Raw genomic sequence first — 23,640 nt, 5'->3', positions numbered from 1 at the left:
AGGATACTGTAAAATCTCCATTCCCTCCCCACTCTAGGGGAAGGTTACTGCAAAATCCCCATTTTCTCCCGATCAGCAGGGACTCGGCAGGCAGAGGTGGTATTTACCGATTCTCTGAACTACTCAAAATTTCTGCTACCGGTTCTCCAGAACTGGTCAGAACCTGCTGAATACTCTGGAGTGCAGTTGCTCAGTCAGTTACAAACCCATTTGGTTGTGATACTTCTAACCCACATTTTTCTATTTTATTAAGTAGTAAGTTGTGGTCTATTTTAGCAAATTCATTACTGAAGTACAAGAAAGTTATATCCATAGCATGTCCACTAATTTAGTCACTTTGTCCAAAAAAAAAAACAATAAAATTTGTCTACCATAATGTTTTGGACAAACTCATTTTTTTCTCAATCTTAAATTTTTTTCCCCATTGGATTTTTCATTTTCAAATTTATTGTTCACCTCTTTGTATTTGTTTATTAATTTTGAAAACAGCTAACCCCCAACACTGTTTTCCACTAATTCTATTTCCTATTTCTTTTAGGGATTTTCCAAAATTATTACTGGATATACTTGAGAAAGCTAGTATTAAATATCAAGACAATATTTTGTAATTGAAGTGCATTATGGATATTTTTCTCTGCCAGCCAAAACATTGGGATGGAGGATTTTTGTCAACCTAAGGAATAAGGCTGTGACTTGGTTTGAATCCATTTAAATATTTTATGTAATCTTGGTGCACCCTAGCACAGCAGCTCACAGTAATTTGCTATTCACTTCCACCATGTGCTTATTATTACACACACTACCAACATTCCTCATTTAGTCTCTTGCAGCAAACCTTAATACTTCTACCGCCCCACTCATTTTGCCAGTTGGCTTCCCATTGCTGAGACTTTCCTCCTTCCCCCTGCAAAGCCAAAAGCAATTTCCAGATTATGGTAATGCAGCTCATTTCATTGAATATTGTAAGCAGCCCAGAGGTGGCATTCAGCCAGTTCTCACTGGTGCGCTCAAACCTGTGGCAGAAATTTTTCCAGTTCAGCAAATGGGTAGTGGTGGCCAGCTGGTCACACCCCCGAACTGGTTCCCATGTGGCCGGTATTTCACTCCATCCACCCAGTCGCCACTCACTTGCAAGGCAACGGGATATGCATGTACGAAGAACATGGCAGCAACTACAACAGCTTTCTTGCCGATTAGAAAACTTTTCAGCGGTCTGAAGCCAGCTGCCAGCCACCACCTCTTTGAGAGCTGCTTTGCAAAGTGGCTCTCAAAGAGCTGGTGGCTGGGAGGCTTTTTTCCCAGCCAGCCACTTCCCAGCAGCGGTGGGTGGCTGGGGCTACCAAAAACTCTGGTCAGCTTGCCTTCTGGACTCTAGACCAGCCACCGTGGAAGGTAAGCAACCAAAGAGGCAGTGGCAGGGGAGGAAATGGGATTAGGACCAGTGTTTAGGAAACGGGGGCTACTGGCGAGCAGGGGTAGATAGGGAAAGATCCTAAACATTTTCCTACCTTTTCCTGTAGACCTGGGTTGGTGGGGTCATGTGACTGAGTGGGTGTGGGCACAAGGGATATCAGGTTGGCCATGCCCACTCAGTCACATGACCCCCCACCAAACCGGTAGCTAAAATTTTTGAATCCCACCACTGAAGAGGCCTAATCATCTTGATTGTAAAGCCAAAAGCTATGCTGTCTGGGAATTCTGGGAATTGAAATCTCAACATGTCTGGAAGGAAGTTAGAGTAGGGATAGTTGGATAGATTAGACCCAAACTGGAGATATAGATATATTTACCCTTAGGCTCACTGAGTGATCTTGCAGTCCTACAAGCACAGTATCCATGAAATTCATCATCTATATTGGATGAATTGTTATGACCCCACTACCACTGCTTAGCTAGAAACATCAATTTATCATTCTAACTGCTAAAAAATGGGATATGTCAACAATAAATGTTCCTAGAATTTCAAAAAACAAAAAATGTATCTGTTTCCCATCAAAACACAAAACTATTTTTTTGAAAATGACAAAGAGAAACTTTTAATCTAAGAACAATACTTTGATCAAGTTAACCGCAGGAGTCAACAGAAAACATTTTGCATCCCAACTATTTTCATATTGTAGTACTAGGATAATGTTAGGTAATGAAAAATGGAAAGTATAGCCATTGGTTGCCACAGGTTAACATTGATATATGGATTGCATGTGGCAACCCATATATCAATTAACATTATTTTAGCAACTGTAATGAAGTACTAAGACAGAAAGTATATAATTTTTGGCATGTTTTGTCTTTAAAGAACAGTGCTATTTGTTCTGTGAAAAAAAAAGAAAAAAAATCAAGGAAAATTGAAGAAAATGAATTAAAACAGTGAAGGCAACATTTTGTCATCTGTCTTCTACTTTAAATTCTATTGATGTATCTCTTTTCAGTGTGGAGTTTTTCAATGCTATCCTGGCTGGGGCATTTGAGGATTTTTACTTGTCCTTTGCCTTTGGCAAGTAGAGAAAGAAAAGTTAGTAATCTTTACTTATTACCCCTTCATAGGTACTCTAGTCCTCACTGAAACCCATGGCCAGAGTATGTCTCACTATTAACTTCTTCCCTACCAAAGAAACTGTGTTTCAATGAGTTTAGAGCAGGAATGCATCACGCACTGGCCACGCCCACACCCAGCTTAGCGAACAGGAGGGAAGTCATGGTATGTCTTTGTTTAGAGAGTTATTTCTATTGTACTTTAAAATCCTCCAAATAAGGCTTTTCTAGTTAGAAGTAACATAGTGAGGTAATTTCAACAAATATCTGAACTTCTAAGACTATATTATTTGTGCCAGAAATACCAAGTCACTTAGTGAACAATAATTTTGTGACACTATTTTCAATCTATCATTTGTAGAATGATAACATTCATTTCACTCCTTCCATCTCAGTGATTTGAAATAACTTTTTGAACCCTCTCCTGTGCCTTTTCATTTTTCACAGGGTTGTCTTGCTTCAAGTGATATATATATTTTAAACTGCTGTACTGAAACTTCAGTGGGAGCAAATGGAAAGCTGAGCCAGGAGATTTAAATCAGCTGTTATTATTACTATGAGAGTCTTATGGCAGCTAAACTATTGCCTGGAGTGATACGGAGGAGAAATCCACAAAGGGAATGATACTCAAGAGATTTTCCAGACTGAAAAATTAATAAAGGAAATGCAGAGTTGCCCAGAAATAGCAAATCCAATCAAAGTTTCATGGGGCCAGAGATAATTTAAACCAGTGGATATCAACCTTGACAACTTTAGGATGTCTGGATTTCAACCCCCAGAATTCCCTAGCCATCATATTGCCTAAGGAATATTGGGAGTTGCAGCCCTCCCACCTAAAGGTAGCTAAGATTGAGAAACACTGATTTATGCCACTCATCCTATCTTACAATAACCTGTACGCATGCACAGAATCAGGCCCTGAGATACTATACTATGTACTTAAAAATAGAAATCACTAGGAAAAAAAATATGGGATGCACAGAAGAAAGCACTATGAAGTAAAATATAAGTCTAAGTTCTATTACTATTGGGGACTCGTCTTTGTCTCACATTTTAGATTGTGATATAGAAATATTTCACATGAACACCAATGTTTTACATTTTCTGTTCATTTTGATAAAGTCGCATTTCAAATAAATATGCTAACATTTCAGTATATTGTTACCTCACAGCTTATATCTTTTGTACGTAAGATACCTGCATTTTCTTTTTATTTACGCAACCCATGAGCAAAAAGCAGCTGCTCCACCTGTTGATGAACATGAAATAATATAGTGTAATTAAACAAAGCACAATCACATTGCAACACTATGCCATCAACTCAAATGGAATTTGAATATGGTCTGTGTCCCCACCCCCTTTCTCCGTGCCTTCACTTTCAATATAAAAGTTAATTCTGATTGTCTCATTACCTGACTCTTGTAAGGCTGGTATTAAAATTAACAGCTACATTAGTATAACTAAGCAATTTCCAAGAAATAAAGAAGGCAGCCAAGTTAGAAATGCTGGCAATAATCAGAAACTTGACTTTAACACACCTTGCTGCATTCACATAGCTGCACTCAGGTAAGGGTCATTTCATTCTTCTGTATTGCCTTAGCACAGGGCTGTCAAACTCCTGGCCCATGAGCTGGATGTGTCCCACGCTGACCATTCCCACGCCCAGTTTAATACAGGGGAGGGAAAGTCCCAATATGTCACGTGACGCTGCCATAGTGATATCAGTTTCACACCCCTGCCTTAGCATATTTTATTTTTGGATACACAGTATCATCTAATGAGAACCATGAAAAAAGATAAAGATTTATCACAGCAAAGAAATTAGCAGGAACCCTAGTTGCGTGAGACATTGCACCATAAATTAACCCACCAACTTTTAGCTAAGCCAGTTTGGGAATCCAAGTGGTTAGTTTATGGTTTAGTACAAATCCAGAGAAAGGAACTAATGGAAAGCATCAGAGGTAGTTTTATTAAGATAAACATGTCTTACAAATACTGTGCATCCTGAAGTTTTTGCCTTTCTTTCAAAAGGTTATTATTGTGAAAATGTGAATGTGGTTAGGGATGAAAAGTATCATAAAAGGATGATTATATACAACATGTCTTTTCCCACCATGAGACACGACTCCTAATGAGGGGTGATTTCTAAGTTTCAAACTGAAATGGGAGAAGGTGATAGCCTCATTTAACTAAACTTCACTTCTTGATATTCATAATCAAATTTACAAGATATCCTTGTAAATTTCTGAGGATTTTTCATAACTCTTTTGAGAACTGAGAAATATGTGCTTCTATATCCATCTTCATTGCCTTTGGGGGTTATATTCTCCTTGCACAGCTTCTTTAATCAAGCCAGCTTCCCATGAGATCTTGGTTATGTTTTGTATTCTCTCCCAGCCCTCCTCATTTTTATTACTCATTGTCCTCCTTGAAAGGCCCTGAACAGCCTAATTTGCCATACTAATAGCAAATATTGTTGTACAGTTCAATTGAACAACAGCTGAAAGCATAAAGCATGATCTTGGTTTCATGCCACCTTTCAAGGCATCATGTTTCATTAATAGCTCTCTACTTGAATGAATCCTTCACTACATAGAATTGATTAAAGCCTGATTGCTATAACAACATACAGAAGGATGAAAACAACTTTAAAAATACAATACAATTTTCTGATATAATAGTTGACTATATAATGTAATCATCCTGAACCCCATAACAAGCTCACCTGTTTTTGAACCACTTACTGTATAAAAAATTAAAACAAAAGTTCTGATTGCATCTGTAATTACCAACCACTTAATTTTGAGAAGCACATCTTCTCATAGTGGCTAATAGCCCTTAACATTTCTAGAAGATAAGAGTTAAGCACATAGTCTTTTCAACTAGTATAACTGCATTTGGATGTTGCTTTTATAGAATTGCATAAGAGGTAACACTTCACTGAAACCTAGCATCTGATGAACACATCTCTATTATTATTTATGTATCTTTTGCTTTCTTCCAATCTGGGAGAAGGGGGTATTTCCTAGTCCAGTGTAAGAGAGAGCAGGAGGGAGGGGGGAGACTGAGAGAGTCAGAGAGAGAGAGACACAGAGAGAGAGAGACAGACAGAGAGAGAGAGAGACAGAGAGAGAGAGAGACAGAGAGAGACTTTTAAAGGTACCACCTATTCTATATCTGTGTGTGTTTGTGTATACACACACTCAATAGTAAAAACTGTGAGAGGGATCTTGGAGTCTTAGTGGACAATCAAATATGAAGCAACATTGTACTGACCTGCCAAAAAAACCAACACAGTCCTAGGCTCCATTAATTGACAGATAGGCTCACATAAAGTGCTAATACTACTTTATAATGTCTTGCTATGAGCACACTTTGAAATACTGCATCCAATTTTAGTTGCCACAATATAAAAAAGATGTTGAGACTGTATAACAAAGATGATTAGAGTACAGGAGAATAAAACATACAAAGCATGGTTGCAGGAATTGGGTATGTCTAGGGGCAATATGATAGCAATGTTTCAATGTCTACAAGGTTGTCACAAGAAAGAGGGTGTCGATCTATTCTAATCAAAGAGAGAACCAACCTAGAACTAAGGAGGGATTATATGATAGAACAATTCATCAGTGGAACAACTTGTCTCCAGAAGTTGTGGGTGCTTCAACCCCTAAGATTTTAAAGAATTTGGACACCATTTGTTTGAAATAGTATAGAGTTTCCTGCTTGAAGACAAGAAGACCTCCAAGTCCTTTTCAATTATGTTATTCTATTATTCTATATCCTGCCTTTATTATTTTTACTAATAATTTAAGGCAACAAATATATCCAACACACCTTCCTCCCCCTATTTTACCCACAACAACCACCCTGCAAGGTGAGTTGGTCAGAGAGAGAGAGGGAGTGACTGGCTCAAGATCATCCAGCTGACTTTCAGTGACTAGAATTCACAGTCTCCCACTTTCTAACCTGATGCTTTAACTACTAGAGCAGTGTTTCTTAACCTTGGTGACTTTAAGTCCTGTGGACTTCAACTCCCAGAATCCCCCAGCCATGTAGCTTTAAAAACATTCCAGAAGATTTCAGACCAGCTACTTCTATGTTAAGTATATAATAATTATAGCACTATATGTACTTTTACAGCAGGGTTAAAGTTAGTTCTAAAAGATATTACAGAATGTAGTCAGCATTGGTTTATTTGAAAAGACATTCTTGCTTCTGTGAAAATTCTGTGAATTTAATTGCTAGCATTCCACAAATATAAGCATGCTACCTGAAATGGACTGAAACCTCAAGGAGAAAACATAGGGCAGTAAAGTTGCCCTGAATCTGCTTTGGTGGTCAGTGGGAAATTATTAGAGGGTGGTGTTATATTTTTCTGCCTCCAGAAAGGGCTATTGGACCATTCAAACAATCTGGCAAGCAGCCCTGCCTTATTTATTTGTTAGTATCAACATAAGAATTGAGAGTGGGGGAGAACTCTTCTGCCCAACTCTACGTCCTGAAGCTGAATGGTAGCCAAAATATAACTCCACCATTTGTTTTTAATTGTTAAAAAGGTAATCTGTTTTCACTTGTTCTCAATTTATTTTAATCAGTTTGTTAACCTGGATTTATGTTAATCAACTTAAATCACAACTTTTAATTGTGGCTACTTTTAACATATAGTACCATATTTCCCTGAAAATAAGACAGGGTCTTATTTTCTTTTGACCACTGAAATAAGTGCTTGGCCTTATTTTTGAGAGGTCTTATTATTTTTGAGGCACAGGAGACGGTGAGCATGGTCACCTCATGGCTGCTGCTGTGCTGCAATATTTTCAGAGGGGCTTATTTTGGGGGAGGGCTTATTTAGTGCATGTGTTCAAAAGCCCTTGGGGTTATTATCCAGGGAGGTCTTATTTTGGGGAAAACAGGGTACATTTTATCATTTTCTATTGCTTTTGAACAAATTGTATTCTTAATTGTTGTCTTGTAATCATTGTTATTATTCTAATAGGTAGAGTATGCTAATTAAACCTGTATTAAAATTTCAACTTCTTCTTTTTTTCACAGTACCAGTATGTTCAGTGAAGTCTATAAACTTTATATTCTTTCGCATCTTTTATTGAATAGTTTAGTAGCCATCATTAGAGTAACCATCCTCAGTAGAGAAATCTTAATCTGAGGTCCTTTGTGTAGGTTTTTGGTCACCAACCCTTATTTAAATAAATGGAATTTAAGGATCTATATATCAAACTCATCAGCAATTTTGGAGGAAATGAAATAATTAAAATTAAGAGAAATTGTGAGCCAAATGTAGAAATCTCACATTTCATATAAGAGGACATAAACATAGATCAGGAAAAGTTAAGCTTCTCCAGTTTATTATTATTTTTAGCCATTCTCAGATTTGGTCAGCTGCATTTCAGCAATAACAACAGAAACAAGGATTAGTTAGAAAAAAAATAACTGTGCATTCACTGTTTGCTATTGATGTGTCGGTTACTAGAATGAGATGCCAGAGTCCCATCTACCCAGTAGATAATGATGCACTTCATGCAACAAAATATATGGGTTCTCAAAAAGACCAGGTGGTAATTCACCTGATCTTTAGACCTTATAGAGTTAAGTCCCTGGGCATAATAATAGAGGACAGAAATATTGGAAACAGTGGTTATTACCATATCTACAGCAATCTCCAAAGTACAATTATATGTTTCCAATATAAGAGAATATGTGTAGCTCAGAGTTGAACTGTTGAACTTGCTCTGAGGTTGGTGCTTGTTCACTTGCAGATGTTTCACTCCAGACTGAGTCTAGTGTGAGTGAGTGTGGGCTTTGCTCCTTTTTTTAAAAAAAAAATTATTTTTAAACAAACGGACAGAACAAAAAACAAAAAACATAAAAGCATCTTCCATTGCAAATTATAGAAAGTGTGTCAGTTGGTTACAAAATTTCTGTCCATACCTTCCATAGTCCTCACTTGTAATTCATATCAAATCACATATTTTTAAATCAAATATATTTTATATATATATTACTATTATTGTACATCAACCTTCATTTGACAATGATTGTTTTTACATCATTTTATATGAAATATTATAAATCTAAAGTAAAATTATATAATGGCATTCCATTTCATATTGTCAAACTATTTTTTTGGAATTTGGAATTTAATAAAATTTGTATGCCGCCCACTCCCATTGGGACGCTGGGCGGCTCACAACAAGACAAAAGAAACATTTAAAATTTAAAAATAAAAAATACAATATTAAAATGCCACATCATCCATTCCATCTAAGCGGGGCTGGATATCAATCAACAGCCCCAGGCCTGCCAGAACAGCCAGGTCTTGACGGCTTTACGGAAGGCCGGGAGAGTGGTAAGGGTCCGGATCTCTATGGGGAGATCGTTCCACAGGGCTGGCGCAGCAACAGAGAAGGCCCTCCCCCAGGGGGGCCGCCAGTCAGCATTGTCCGGTTGACGGCACCCGGAGGAGGCCCAACCTGTGCGATCTTGTTGGTCATTGGGAGGTAAGTGGCAGGAGGCGGTCTCTCAGGTAGCCAGATCCTAAACCATGTAGGGCTATAAAAGTAACGACTAGCACCTTGAAGCATGTCCAGAGACCAATGGGGAGCCAGTGCAGCTCACGGAGGATAGGTGTAACATGGGTGTATCTAGGTACATTCATTATCGCTCGCACGGCTGCATTCTGGACCAACTGCAGTCTTCGAGCACTCTTCAGGGACAGCCCCATGTAGAGCGCATTACAGTAATCCAGTCTTGAGGTGACGAGGGCATGAGTGACCATCCGAAGGGCCTCCCGGGTCCAGATAGGGTCACAACTGGTGCACCAGGCGAACCTGGGCAAAGGCCCCCTGGTCACAGCCGACAAATGATGTTTTAACATCAGCTGCGGATCCAGGAGGACTCCCAAATTGCGAACCCTCTCTGAGGGGCGTATAATTTCACCCCCCAGGGTAAGAGATGGAATAACTGGACCATCCTTGGGAGGGAGCATCAATAGCCAATAGTCTTGTCGGGATTGAGTGCAAGCTTGTTCGCTCCCATCTAGACCCTGACAGTCTCCAGGCACTGGCACATCACTTCTATTGCTTTGCTGAGTTGGCACGGGGCGGACAGATACAGTTGAGTATCGTCCGCGTATTGGTGGTATTTAATCCCGTGCCGGGGTATGATCTCACCCAGCAGCTTCATGTAGATGTTAAATAGGAGGGGGGACAGGACCGAGCCCTGTGGCACCCCATAATTGAGGGGCCTAGGGGTCGATCTCTGCCCTCCAACCAACACCGACTGCTACCTGTCCGAGAGGTAGGAGGAGAACCATCGTAGGACAGTGCCTCCCACTCCCACCTCTTGCAACCATCGCAGAAAGATACCATGGTCGATGGTATCGAAGGCCACTGAGAGGTCAAGAAGCACTAGGATAGAGGAATGACCCCTATCCCTGGATCGCCAGAGATCATCGATCAGCGTGACCAAAGCAGTTTCCGTGCCATAACTAGGCCTGAAATCCAACTGAAAGGGATCCAGATAATCAGTTTCATCCAAGGTCCGTCGGAGTTGAAAGGCGACCACCTTCTCAACAACCTTCCCTATGAAAGGGAGGTTGGAGACTGGACGATAGTTGTTCAAAATGGCTGGGTCCAGAGACGGTTTCTTCAGGAGGGGTCTCACCACCACATCCTTTAAGGGGTGTGGGAAGGATCCCTCCTGAAGAGAGGTGTTAACAATCGTCTGGAGCCAGCCACGTGTCACCTCCCTGCTGGTCGAGACCAGCCAGGAGGGGCACAGGTCCAGTATACAGGTGGAGGCTCTCACCGCTCCCATGGCCTTGTCCACTTCCTCAGGAGCGACACATTGAAACTTGCTCCATAAAATCCGCTCAAGACTTTCTCCCGGCGCCTCGGCTGATACCGTCCAATTGGAATCCAGGTCCTTCCAAATCCGAGCGATTTTATCCAACAGAAACTGGACAAATTCCTCAGCTCTACCCTGAAGGGTCATCCACATCCCTCCCTTTCAAGAGGGAGCGGGCTATTCTAAACAGGGCAGCTGGGCGCGATTCTGCGGATGCAATAAGAGTGGGAAAATGCGCACATTTTGCCGCCCGTATCGCCACTAGATAAGTCCTAATAAAGGCTCTTAATTGTGTTCGGTCGGATTCAGAGTTACTGGCCCTCCAGCGTCGCTCTAGGCGTCTCTTTTGGCGCGTCATCTCCCGGAGTTCCTCGGTGAACCAAGGAGCCCTCCTGGATCCACCACCGCAGAGAGGCCGTAAAGGTGCAATCCAGTTTAGAGTCTCCGCCGCGGCTGTAGTGACCAAGGACTCCGCCGGACTATGGACGAGAGCATCAGGTATTTCACCAAGCACTGTCTGAAATCCCATAGGGTCCATCAGGCACCTGGGGCAGAACCACCTAATTGGTTCCCCCTCCCTACAGTGGGGGATTGGTTTCCAAAAGTCAAGCCTCAGTAGGAAGTGATCAGACCATGACAAGGGCAAGGTCTTAATGCCCTTCATATCTAGATCACATCTCCACTGCTCCGAGAGAAATACGAGGTCAAGCGTGTGACCCGCTGTATGAATCGGACCCCGAATTACTTGGGTCAAGTCCATGGCTGTCATGGAAGCCATGAACTCCTGCGCCCCATCAGAGCATTCGCCGAGTGAAGGCAGGTTGAAATCCCCCAGAACAATAAGCCTAGGGAACTCAACTGCTAGCTCGGCTACTTACTCGAGGAGCACAGGGAGGGCTGTTATAACGCTGTTGGGAGGTAGGTACGTTAACAACAAGCCCACTTGACCCCCAACGTCCAACTTCACCAACAGGGACTCACACCCGACAAGCTCTGGAGCAGGGATCCTACGAGGAACTAATGACCCTCAGATGATGACTGCCACTCCCCCACCCCTGGGGTCGGGGCTGATGAAGAACCTGAAATCCTTCTGGGCACATTTCAATGAGGGGGACTCCTCCCTCATGCCCCAGCCAGGTTTCAGTAATACATGCCCCCTCGTCTAATATTAGGTCCCGGACGAGGGGAACTTTGTGAACCACAGAGCTGGCATTTAGCAACAGCAGCCTGAGACCAGGGCCCTGGCAACTCTCGCCATCTGGTCCTGGAGTGGAGCTAACGGGGCCGGAAGGAGGGATCACTGTGACGTAGCGGACCTTCCTTCCCCGGTAATGGCTCGCCCTGAAGCTCCCATCATATCTGCCCCTCCCAGTCATAACCGTAATGCTCCAGCCCACTCCCGCACCCGCAGACCCGCCTCTATCTTCCAAGGCCCTTGTTTCTCTCGGCAGGCCATTCAAACCAGACACTCCAGGTTGAGGTCCGTCGGAGCTGAAGCGCCACCACCTTCTCAACAACCTTCCCCCAAAAAAGGAGGTTGGAGACTGGATGGTAGTTCTTCAGGATGGCTGGATCCAGGGAAGGCTTCTTTTTTATATATATATTAAATGTTTTATTTCATTTTTCATTTTCATTTCATACAATCACATATATACTGTGCATGATTGAGGCCATATAACATTGAGCAATAAACACAACCCTCCTTGTATTCCCCAAAATACAAAACCAACATAGCGCTTCAACCCTCCATACACCCTTTCTTTCTCCCCCCTCCAACTTTCCTTTCTCCCCTCCAACATTCCCCTCTTCTACTTCCCCTCCCCCTCTAACGCTCCTTTCTCCCCCTCCCTTCCATCTCACCCTCCTTCCATTCCCCTCTCGCTCCTTCTCTACCCCTCTCTCTTCTTTCCCTCTACTCCTCGCTTCGGTGTATTTCTACTATTCATCGATATATTCAGCTTCTTATTTTATACTAAAATTTTAAAAAAGGCAACAGTATACAAGTGCATTCATGTTGTTTTAAAAACTGGCACAAACTATATTTCCCCCTCCCCCCCTCCCCCCTATGATCCCACCTCCCTTCCCCCCTTCCGACTTCCCAGAGCCCGTACCCGGTATAGCTTTTTATCAAACACAGTCTGGAATGTATTAAAACCAAGTAAGTTAAAAGAAAAAAGAGGTAATAAAAAAATAAAAAAAACAGGGAAAAGAAAAAAGAATAAGAAAGAAAAAGTCAGTAAACTCTCTGCATTGAACTCAGCTTCTTATCATTACACAAACTTAAGCAGTTTACATTGTTCCTAATCTTAATTAATTAATTACCTGCAGGATTTCAAAATATATTAAAACCAAGTAAATTAACCAAGTAGGATTCTTCTCTAGCTAGGGGCCTTATCTCTTTATCTAAATATCTATCTGTTTCCAAACCCTTAATTTGTCCCCTTTATGCCTCCTTCCTCTATAACACGATTTAGACACATCTCAAATTCTTCTCTCGGTTTCCTCTTCCAACTCTTCTCATCCCTGCCTCTGTCTGTATCCATATATATATATATATATATATATATATATATATATATATATATATATATATATATATATATATATATATATATATATATATATATATATATATATATATATACATACATACATACATACACACACACACACACACACACACACACACACACACACACATACATACACATACATACATACATACATACACATACACATACATATATTTTATATTCATCAGTACTCCTCTCATATATGCCCCACCTAGATCTCCTACAAACTCCCTGGATATATCCTTATTCATGTTCCGAACAGTGTATTCAGATAACAATTTTTACAATCATCAATATGCTTTCTGTATCATAATAAGCTCCCATTCGACCTCCAATACCCTCCCGCCTACACCACACCTCCCAACTCCATCCAAACTGGGCCGCGATCCAAGAGAACCCTCACCGCAATCTCCGCCCTCCTCACCCTAGAAAATAAATCATCAGTGATTTGTATAAAAATTCAAAGTTATCCATCAAGTCTTTTTAGATCCCATACAATATATCTTCCAAAGAGATCCGCATCAGTTCGTTCAGCCTTAATGTCTCTTCTTCAGTATACAACTATACCATTTTTTTGGGGGGGTAGCAAAAGTCACAAAATATTAACCAAGTTTGAAATTAAGCAAATATTTTGGATCAGTTAATTTAATATAATTTTCTTACAGAGAAGTTATATCGTTTTTAAGCTGTTTGAAATAGCAAAATATTTTCTTTCTCTTTTATAATGAGTTCAGACATAACTCCTTAATCAATGGCCGATGATCATTGAGGTTGCTGCAATCCACCTTATTTTCCCATTCGTCTGGCAGACGCACGGCTAGGTCCTTGTTCTCTGATCTCCTGCCCTTCCGGAAGGGGAAAACGATACTTCCTGTCTTGTAGTTGTGTGTTTTGTTGTTTCTCTTGTCCTACTCTTTCTCTTTCTCCAGGTCCAGATGATTCAGGATGTCCCACCTTCAGGATCTTATGATAGAAATCTCGGGCTTTCCATACAGAGTTGAGATGATATTTTTGCTCACCGAATGTAATTATAATACCAAATGGCACATCCCATCTGTACTGTATCTGACGATTTCTGAGTTCTTTGACTAGAAAGGCGTAATCTCTCCTGGCTCTTAACATTTGGGGTGGTATTTCTTTGAAGACAATCAAGTCCTGTCCGCCAATTTGTAGCCTGGTATTATAAAACTCTTGTAATATCGCATTTCTAGACTCTCTTGTAGCAAAGTATATAATTACATCTCTAGGAAGCTGTCTCTGTTTTGCCGTCCACGAATTATGACGATAAATTTTTTCGATCTGCCAGTCAAAGTTGATTCCCGGTCTTCCCACCAGACGACTGAAGGCCTCTGAAAAAATCTGTTTCAAGTTCTCCTGTTCGTTTTCACGCAGTCCCCTAACTCTTAATGCAAGCTCCATCTTTTTATAATTTATCATAACAAGTTGTTTTTCTGTATTTTCAACTTTTTGTTGCATCACTTCAATTTTGGATGTCAGGTTGGTGTTGGCTTCCTCCAGAAGCTCAAGCTTATCTTCCATTCCAGTAACATACTCTGTCAGTACAGTTACAAGTCCTACCATATCATCCTTCGTTTTAGCAATCCTGGTATCAAGCTTATCACATAAGTCTGTAATAAGTTGATTCATCTCCTCTCTAAATTCTCTTAGAGTCTCAAAAAGAAATTCTTTCGTTAGCAAATCTCCAGTAGGGGGTGTAGAAGATAAGAGCTGCGACTTTGTGCCAAATGCCTGAGGTGTATTGCTAAAAGGACGTCTCCCCGACTTTGATTTTGGTGCCATTATTTCTTTTCTTCAAACAATTATTATTCAACAATTATTCAAACTCAGCTGGCCCTTTATTTAGCTTGCGAGGGAAGAAAGTATTATGTCCCCCCTAATTTGTTCGTAGAAGTTTTTCAAAAGGTGCCAGAAAAGAGGCTAGGATTTTCCCTAGAAAAAGCAAATAAAGTTCTCAGGTCCGGTCTCTGCTCGTGTTAATTTCAGATAAAATAGTTTCAGAAAACTTTTAGAGATCGATAAGAAGAAATCTTCAAGGGAGTGGAGCTAATTATTTTGTGAGAGGTTATTCCTTTGATTCTGTGCCAGGAAGTTGGAGATATACCATTATAACAAATGCGGAAGCTATAAAATCGCCATCTTAAAAACAATTACACAAAGGAATTTTTTATAACATTGAAGCTAGTATTTTTGATAGAAAAAACAAATAACGTTCTCAGGTTCGGTCTCTGCTCGTATTAATTTCCAATAACATAGTTTCAAAAATTGTCCTGGGGGGGGGGGTCCTTGCCTTGTGCTGTGAAAAACAGCTGAGATTTTCTGGCCGGAGTTAAATGACTCAGCCTTGGTTGACTCTTCCCCTCCGTTCGCAGCCCAAAAAAAAAACTGCAAACTTCAAAGAAGGCTCTTACCGACTGGGTCTCTCTCTGCTTTTTTCTTGCCTGAAGAAAGAGATATCTACTGGATATTAAGTAGATAACGAACCAGAAATCTGGGGGCAGCTCAATTAAGCTGCCGGCGACGGCAAGTCCCTCCCTGGAAGTCGCCCAGGGAAGGCTTCTTGAGGAGGGGCCTCGCCACCGCTTCCTTTAATGGTTGTGGGAAAGACCCCTCCTGCAAAGAAGCGTTGGTGATCACCTGAAGCCAGCTGTGTGTCACCTCCCTGCTGGTCGAAACCAGCCAGGAGGGGCACGGGTCCAGTAAACAGGTGGAGGTACTCATCGCTCCCATGGCCTTGTCCATTTCCTCAGGGGTGACAAAATCGAACTCATCCCAGGAAAATCGACTTGGACTTGCCCTCGGCACCTCGGCTGGTATTGTCCAAGTGGAGTCTAGGTCTGTCCAAAACTGAGCGATTTTATCCAACAGAAACTGAACAAATTCCTCAGCTCATCCCTGCAAGGGTTCCCCCACCCCCTCACCTTTCAGGAGGGAGCGGGTCACCCTGAACAGGGTGGCTGGGTGAGATTCTGTGGACGCAATAAGAGTGGAAAAATGAGTGCATTTTGCCGCCCATATCGCCACTAAATAAGTCCTAATGAAGGCTCTTAGTAGTGTTCAATCAGATTCAGAGTTACTAGACCTCCAAGGTCGCTCTAGGCGTCTCTTTTGGCACTTCATCTCCTGGAATTCCTCGGTAAACCAAGGTGCCCTCCTGGATCCACTGCCGCGGAGAGGCCTCAAAGGCGCAATCCGATCTAGTGCCTCAGTCACCGCAGCATTCCAAGCAGTGACTAAGGATTCGGTCGGGTTGCGGGCAAGGGAGTCAGGTATCTCTCCAAGCTCCCTCTGAAATCTCATAGGGTCCATCAGGCGCCTGAGGCGGAACCACTTAATCGGCTCCACCTCCCTGCGGTGGGGGAGTAGTGTCCTGAAATCAAGCCTCAGCGAGGAGTGATCTGACCATGACAAGGGCAAGATCTCTATTCCCCTTAATTCCAGATCACATCTCCACTGCCCCGAGAGAAATACGAGGTCGGGTGTGTGTCCCGCTCTATGAGTTGGGCCCTGAACTATTTGGGTCAAGTCCATGGTTGTCATGGAGACCATGAACTTCTGCGCTCCTTTAGAGTGTTTGCCAAGAGACAGTAGATTAAAGTCCCCCAGCACCATTAGTCTGGGGAACTCCACCACCAACCCGGCTACTGTCTCCAGCAGCGCAGGCAGGGCTGTTGTGACGCAGCTGGGAGGTAGGTACATCAAAAACAAGCCCACTTGAACCCCTAGGTCCAGCTTCAAGAGGAGGGACTCACACCTCACAATCTCGGGGGCAGGAATCCTGCGAGGAACTAACAACTCCCAGACAACCATTGCTACTCCCCCACCCCTTCACTGGTGTCATGGTTGGTGAAGCACCCGAAACCCATCTGGGCACATTTCTGAGAGGGGAACTCATCCCTCTTGGTCCAGCCAGGTGTCAGTTATACATGCCAGGTCTGCCCCCTCGTCTAATATCAAGTCCCGGACGAGGGGAGCCTTATTCACAACAGACCTGGCATTTAGCAACAGCAACATGAGACCAGGGCCCTGAACTCCTCTGCCACCAGGTTTTTGAGGTGAACCTGAAGGGCCGGAACAAGGAATCGCTGTAATGTAGCGAGTCCTTCTTCCCCGGTAATGGCTAGCCCTATGGCTCCTATCATATCTGCCCCTCCCAGTCATGACCGAAATGCTCTGACCCTCTTCCCCACCCGTAGACCCCCCCCATCCCATGGCCTGCATTCTTCCCAGCAGGCCACACACAGCATTCATTCTAGGGCGAGGGGCGGATCCGGGCCCCCATCCACTTCTGCTTCTGCACTCAGTGGAGGGGGCTCCAGGTCGCACCCCCAGTCCCATTGCTTTCACTCAACAGGCATTTCCACACAAGCACACTCCACGATAATCATTAAAATACAAAACAACAATAAAAATAATTAACTAATTAATTTAAAAGTGGGTGCATTCATTCTCACAATCGTAGTATCATACACTCAACACACAAGTTAAAAACGCAAATTCTTAGGTCAGCGTAAATTTGGGGGGGAGGAAAACTCCTCACTCTTCCCCCACGCAGTCTGGGAAAAGGTGGCAAAGTCTGAGGGGACTGAAAAGGCTGGTGCTGATTGAGGGGAGCAAGTTCCCAGTCTCTTCGACCCTGTCCTCCCGGGGCGACAACGAAAGAAGGGTGCATGCTGATCGAAACAACCAGTGGCAATGATGTCCAAAACCAACGCCACAGTGAAGAAGAAGAGGAGGGAGGGAGGGGAAGCTGCATCAAGATGGAATGGCGGCAGCAGAAAGGCCAGCTGCCCAGCTCCAGGTCACACCAATGCAGACTTCTCCAGCTCCAAGGCTTGATGGGCAGCAGGGCAGGCACAGCGGCATGACCCAGCGCCCCCCCCCCCCCGAAGTGGCAGAGCCAGGATGGTGGCGATGGGACGGCAGACGCGGTGGCCAGGTGGGTGAAACAGTGGCAAGTTGGCTGCCTCCTAATACAGCAGGGGCAGGTCGACGGCTGAAGCGAATGAAACCGCGGTTGGCAGGTCGGCGGTCTCCTCCAAGCAGCTGGCCAAGCCGCGGCAGCTCAAACAAACAGAGCAGCGGCTGTGGCGACTGGAGCAGGCAGGGTGGTGGCAGGTCGGCAGCAGCCCCAACGCAGCAGAGCCAGCTACGATGACCAAAACAGACCAAAGCAGATGGAACGGTGGCTGGAGACAGATGGAACAACGACAGATGAGACAGCGATGAACCGGTGGTCCCTCCGACACGACAAAGCCAGATCGGCGCCCAGAACGGCAGTCGCGATGATTAGAGCCGGTAAGATGGCGACCAGAGCTGGTGGGATAATTGCAGGATTGGTAGCGTTTTCTGAGAACAGCTCTTCCAGAAGCAATATTATCCTCCATGAGCTGCCTCACCGAATCTCCTCTATTTTGTTATTGCATTCTAACCCTTCTAGTTCAGTCCTCAACCCTCAGTTCCATACCTTTTTCGGCATTTTTTCCCCAGAAACCGGAGCGATGAAACTCAGGCAGTCATGTTCTTTGCGCATGGGTTTATGGACCCTCCAATCCAGCTGGTGATAGAACTCCCGAAGAACACATGTGTAAACAATCTGTGCTCTTCCTACTATCACTCTCAATAAACAAGCTGAGAAGGCTTGAAGTGTCAAATCATCAAAGAGAAAGAAGAACAATGTTTCCAAGCCTCCAGCCTCTAAGTGGCAGCGTTACTTCTTTTCCCTCTGTTGTTACAGCCCTCTTTATATTCCTTTTTATATCTTCTTTATGTTCCAAATTTAAAGAAAAAATTCTTAAATGGAGAAAAAAACCAATCCAATCAAGCATTATACAAAAAAAAGAAAAATTTTAATCCATAGGTATAAGAAATAATAAAAAGTAGTAGAAGAAAAACTAATCCATTCAGTTTAAAAAATAGGGAACATTTGAAAAAATTCCATCCATAAAAAGAAAAATTTTAAAAAGATAACAGACTAAGTTTAATGTAGTTTAATTTCGCCATTTACTCTCTTCTGTCTTCAATTTTAATTTAGCTTTGATTTTTTTTTGTGTAGTCTCTTTTCTAATAATAAAATTTTCTCACCAATTCAACACACTTTCTCTTTCCTCTTTCTTTCCGTTCCGGAGCTGTCCCAACCTCAGTAGCTTCAATGGCTGCATTTCTGTCATCGGAAATAAGAGCTTCTCCTGGATCAATCAGGGACTTTGCGGTGCCCCTGAGATCAGCAGGACATACTCTTCTCTATCACCATCTCTGCGGGATGGTTTAGGTCCAAAAGGACCGTCCAGCAACAGAAATATCGACTGTGATCTTGCAGCTCCAAGATTGCACATCGTGTCGTCACAACATCAGCTCCTCCTTTATTCGGCTTTGCTCCTTGTTTATGTACAGTAGCTTGCTCTGCCAGGGTTGGTGGAGGTGATTGTTAGGGTTTTGTTCTCAGCTCGACTATTCACTAAGTGTTAATCCCTATCTAGGTATAAACTGCTGGAGATGATTTATTCTAATCTTTTTGTTTCCTTCTTAACTTTGTTATTGTCTCTTTTGAATGGTATGTATGATGTGTGTGTGTGATGTGCTATTGGTAGCCACAGAAGATGAAGAGGTGGAGCTAACACCTTATCTCTAATGCAAGGGCCTGCTGGGAAGAAAGAAGAACTGAGCAAAAGATTATTGGCAGAAAGAACCTCACCCACCAAAGGAAGAAGTCCGAATGCCAACCTGGCATTTTCCAATACAGGATAATTTTCTTGTACTGGGTTTACAAAAGAGGCATGTTTTTAAGAATCTCATGAGAAGTGACAAAAACAATGAAAAGAAATTAAGTTCTACAACACAATTTGAATGGGTTAAAGATTCTTTGTTAAAAGTAAAACAATATATAGTTGGCTTATTTGATCAAGATTAAAATAAATATGTTCTTATCTTCAGTAAACCTTTGTGAACTTTTGCTGGCACAAGAACTCAAATGTCTGTGCTTTATGGAATATGGGAAGAAGAAATCATTTGTTGTACTTTAAGAGAAGACGATAAGTTACTAAAATTGTTCATATTTGTGGTCACTTCACATATTTCTTTTATTTTCCTTACTATAATTTTACTTGTTTTGTGTGTGTGTTCCTAAGCCATCATTTTTGCATGCTATTAAATCTTGAATTTTTAAAATCTTCATGCTTTTCCTTGGAGTTTAGACTAAATATAAAACCATACTAAGTGTAATTATTTTACAATGTTTTTATCCCACTTTTCCATGAAAAAGCATTCCAAGTAGCAAACGCAATTAAAATCAGTGATAAAAGATGTATACTGCCCAAGCTCATATTGTTTGAGATGGCCAGCTATATAAATGTGATTAATAAATAAGTAAATTTAGTACCACTGAATCTCACTAATCTTTCTAATTTCTGTCTTCTTTCTTTGCAGGGATGACATGCCAAGCCCGAAGTTCTTACATTACCAGTGAAATTCTGTGGGGTTATCGTTTCACACCTGTTCTCACCCTAGAGGATGGATTTTATGAAGTTGATTATAATAATTTCCATGAGACATATGAAACCAACACCCCATCTTATAGCGCCAAAGAATTGGCAGAGATGGCCAATCGAGCAGAGTTACCCCTTACTTGGTCTGTATCAAGCCAGTTAGATCAGCATGCAGAAATGGAGGCCGGAGAGGAAGCTAAGAGCCATGAAGAACAACAAGCAGAAAGGAATGGTGATGTGGCCAATTTAGAGAACGAATCCAAAGTTTAGAACTGAATGAAGGGACAGAAAATATTAACACTTTCAAAAGAGGGGGGGGAGGGAAACAGCAGTCTAAAATGTTTACTGTCTGTCCATCCATCAATAAGGTCAGTGAAGATTTGGGTTAAAGCTGCAATATTGTATATTTTCCTATTTTATTTTACCTTTGATTGTTCCACTTTTTAGATGGAGAAATCAATATTCTCATACATAAGCAAGTGGCTTTTGTTTTGTTTTGTTTTGTTTTTATGACAAAAAGCAAAAATACATAGAGCAGGGCAAACATGAATCCGTAGGTAATAATTATTACTGACCTGAGCTTTAACTCCAGATTTATATATATATATTTCTCCAAAATAGATTTAAATGATATGCCTTTATTGCAGCTTTAAGACCCAAGATATGCAGAAAGATCTGCAGATCAATATAATATTGTACATATGCCTTCTGTAATTTCTTTCTCTTTAATAATAAATCCAGCATGTACAAAAGTACTGTAGTAAAGAAATCTTTAAATACTGTATATTTGTGTGTAATTAATTTTAAACTTAGATTTAGAATTTAGAAAATAATGAGATGCAAAAAAAAATCCTTTAAAAACTCACTACTAAGAAGGCATTTCTGTTTTAAACCAGTTTATTAATAGAATTTGATCGGCACTTTTTAACTGCCCCATTAATGCATGCCATTTTCATCATACCAGACTGGCAGCTATTTAGAGTACCTCACTGTTTTCTTAAGGGACAATTTAGTTAACTCTAAAAAGCCATAGGTCTGAATTGGAGTGGGGTGGGGTGGGGGGGTGGGAGAGATGTTACAACATGATTCCTGATATACTGTGAAACTGTTTACAAAATTATCTTGTTTTTGTTTTTTTATGTTAAACAGTGAAAGCATTTCATGCTTAGTTGGTTCGTGCAGCTAGACTTTAACTGTGTCTGATTCTTGTCAAAAGCAGTTCTTGTATGACATTTGTCATTCACAGGAGTTTGTCTGCACGCAAGTGTGTGTGTTGATCTGTTATTTGCCGCTAAGTGCAATACTTTTAGGAAGCATTGACTTTAAAACAAACACCTGTGTCATTTGAAATAGGGAAATGGAGCAGTTGTGTAAGCTTTGGAGACTTTTGAACATTATTTATAGCTCATTGGAAACCTCTTCAGCTGCAGTTCTGTCTGAAAGAAAACTACTGAATGGACTACTGTGTTTCATTATTGTGGTAGAACATTGTACATCTTAAGTATTCTTCTGAATATTTTCATAGCTATACAATCTTTAAAAAGGGTTGTCCCATGAGGTACCTCTCCATCAGCCTTGAACAGATACTGTTTCTGTATGTTAGCAAGCATAGTTTCTAGGCCTCATTCTGTCATCTTTACTTATGAGTAGTGCCTTGCTTGACAGAATCAGATTCTTCCAATTGTTGATTACTGCAACTGAATTGACCCAAAATCTAAATATGTATCATATAGCTATCCAGTCACTAAACCTGCTGAGACATAGTGAGCAACATCAAATGCTATTCAATTCACACTCAGATTGGTCCTATTTTTAGCTCTACAGAGCACAAATGTTTATTAATTTTATCTCACTGCAGCTAGTCCTCAACTTATAACCACAGTTGAGTCCAAGTTTTCTGCTGCAAAATGAGTCATTTGTTAAGTGAATTTTACAATCTTTCTTGCCACATTTGTTAAGTGAATCACTGCAGTTGTTAAGTTAATAACTCAGTTGTTAAGTGAATCTGGCTTCCCCATTGACTTTGCTTGTCAGAAGGTCACAAAGGCTGGTCACATTGCCACAGTACGTGGCAGACAGCATAAATATGAGTCAGTTGTCAATCATCTAAATTTTGATCATGTGACCACAGGGGTGCTGCAATGGTCATGTAATAAGTCATAAGTCACTTTTTTCTGTGCCGTTGTAACATTGAATGGTCACTAAATTAACTATTGTAAGTCAACGACTTACAACTATATGTACTTCTCTTTTTCCACAGGAGCTCCAAGCAGTTTTCAAGAAAACAATAAAATATAATCAACAATCCTATAAATAAATAAATAATTTTTTAAAAGCTAATGATAATACTAAAACACAGCCTGGTCCTGAAACAGAGTGCTGTTTTCTTACAACCACCAAGAATATGTGCTTTTTATTACCATTTCAAAAAATAAAGTATACAACCTACGGTACGCTTCTTGGAACAATTGAAATTGAGATATCCCCACTGAGAAGAACTTAGTCCTAGGTGCTGCATCATGAATAGAAATAACCTAAGAGACAATGAAATGGTCTTCCCAGGCAATGTTAGAGCACAGTTTGGATAATTTGGGGAAAGTGATATTTTTAACCATTTGGTTGATTTAACTTTGGTATCTTTGGGGGAAAGGTAAGCTTAGATAGCTAACAAGTTATTAAGCAACAATAAATTTACTCAATAAATACTTAACCTCTTATTCATTAATGAATAATAAGATTGTGTGGCAAGCCATCAATAAATTACTAGTTTAAAGGAAAACTTACCAAGAAATATATTATTATTCCAGTCTCAAAAAATAATAATTCAGTAGCAATACTACTATTGACTTATCTTATCTGATTAACACCCCATTGGCCTTCTTTCAGTATAATATTTGCAGCTATGCTTCCTAAATCTGCCCCATGTCTAAAAATACATGGGAAATCATTTATGCTGAACCAGGGAAATGGCATATTTTTCCTAGGGAAAAACTATGAAGTGCACCATATATAAATCTAAGAATTTCCTTATGGAAGTGCTCTGATCTATGCTCTGTAAAATGACATCTAAATTACTTCAGAAGTAATTCACAAATCAAGGGAGGTTAATCTAATGTTGTACCTTAAAATCATTCCAATTCTAATCACTTACACTTCAACTTTACCAT

General features: G+C 41.2%; 1 protein-coding gene and 1 pseudogene across 2 annotated transcripts in view; one reads left to right on the top strand and one right to left on the bottom strand.

Moving 5' to 3' along the window:
* KCNJ6 (potassium inwardly rectifying channel subfamily J member 6) overlaps positions 1-21,225 on the top strand; it is a 127,879-nt gene extending 106,654 nt beyond the window's left edge. For both annotated transcript variants that reach the window (XM_087721659.1, XM_087721658.1), the window contains one exon: positions 20,415-21,225. In XM_087721659.1, the coding sequence (XP_087577785.1) occupies positions 20,415-20,743 (329 nt within the window). In that variant the 3' untranslated portion in view covers positions 20,744-21,225. The remainder of the gene's footprint in view (positions 1-20,414) is intronic.
* LOC148044400 (uncharacterized) lies at positions 15,879-17,855 on the bottom strand (annotated as a pseudogene).
* Positions 21,226-23,640: the final 2,415 nt, after the last annotated feature.

Source organism: Thamnophis sirtalis, unplaced genomic scaffold (genome assembly GCF_051295495.1).
Source record: "Thamnophis sirtalis isolate CommonGarterSnake01/CBP01778 unplaced genomic scaffold, rThaSir2_p1.2 scaffold_8, whole genome shotgun sequence".
Lineage (NCBI taxonomy): Eukaryota > Metazoa > Chordata > Lepidosauria > Squamata > Natricidae > Thamnophis > Thamnophis sirtalis.
The sequence above is the reverse complement of the archived record's forward strand: the minus strand, read 5'-3'. Positions and strand labels throughout refer to the sequence as shown.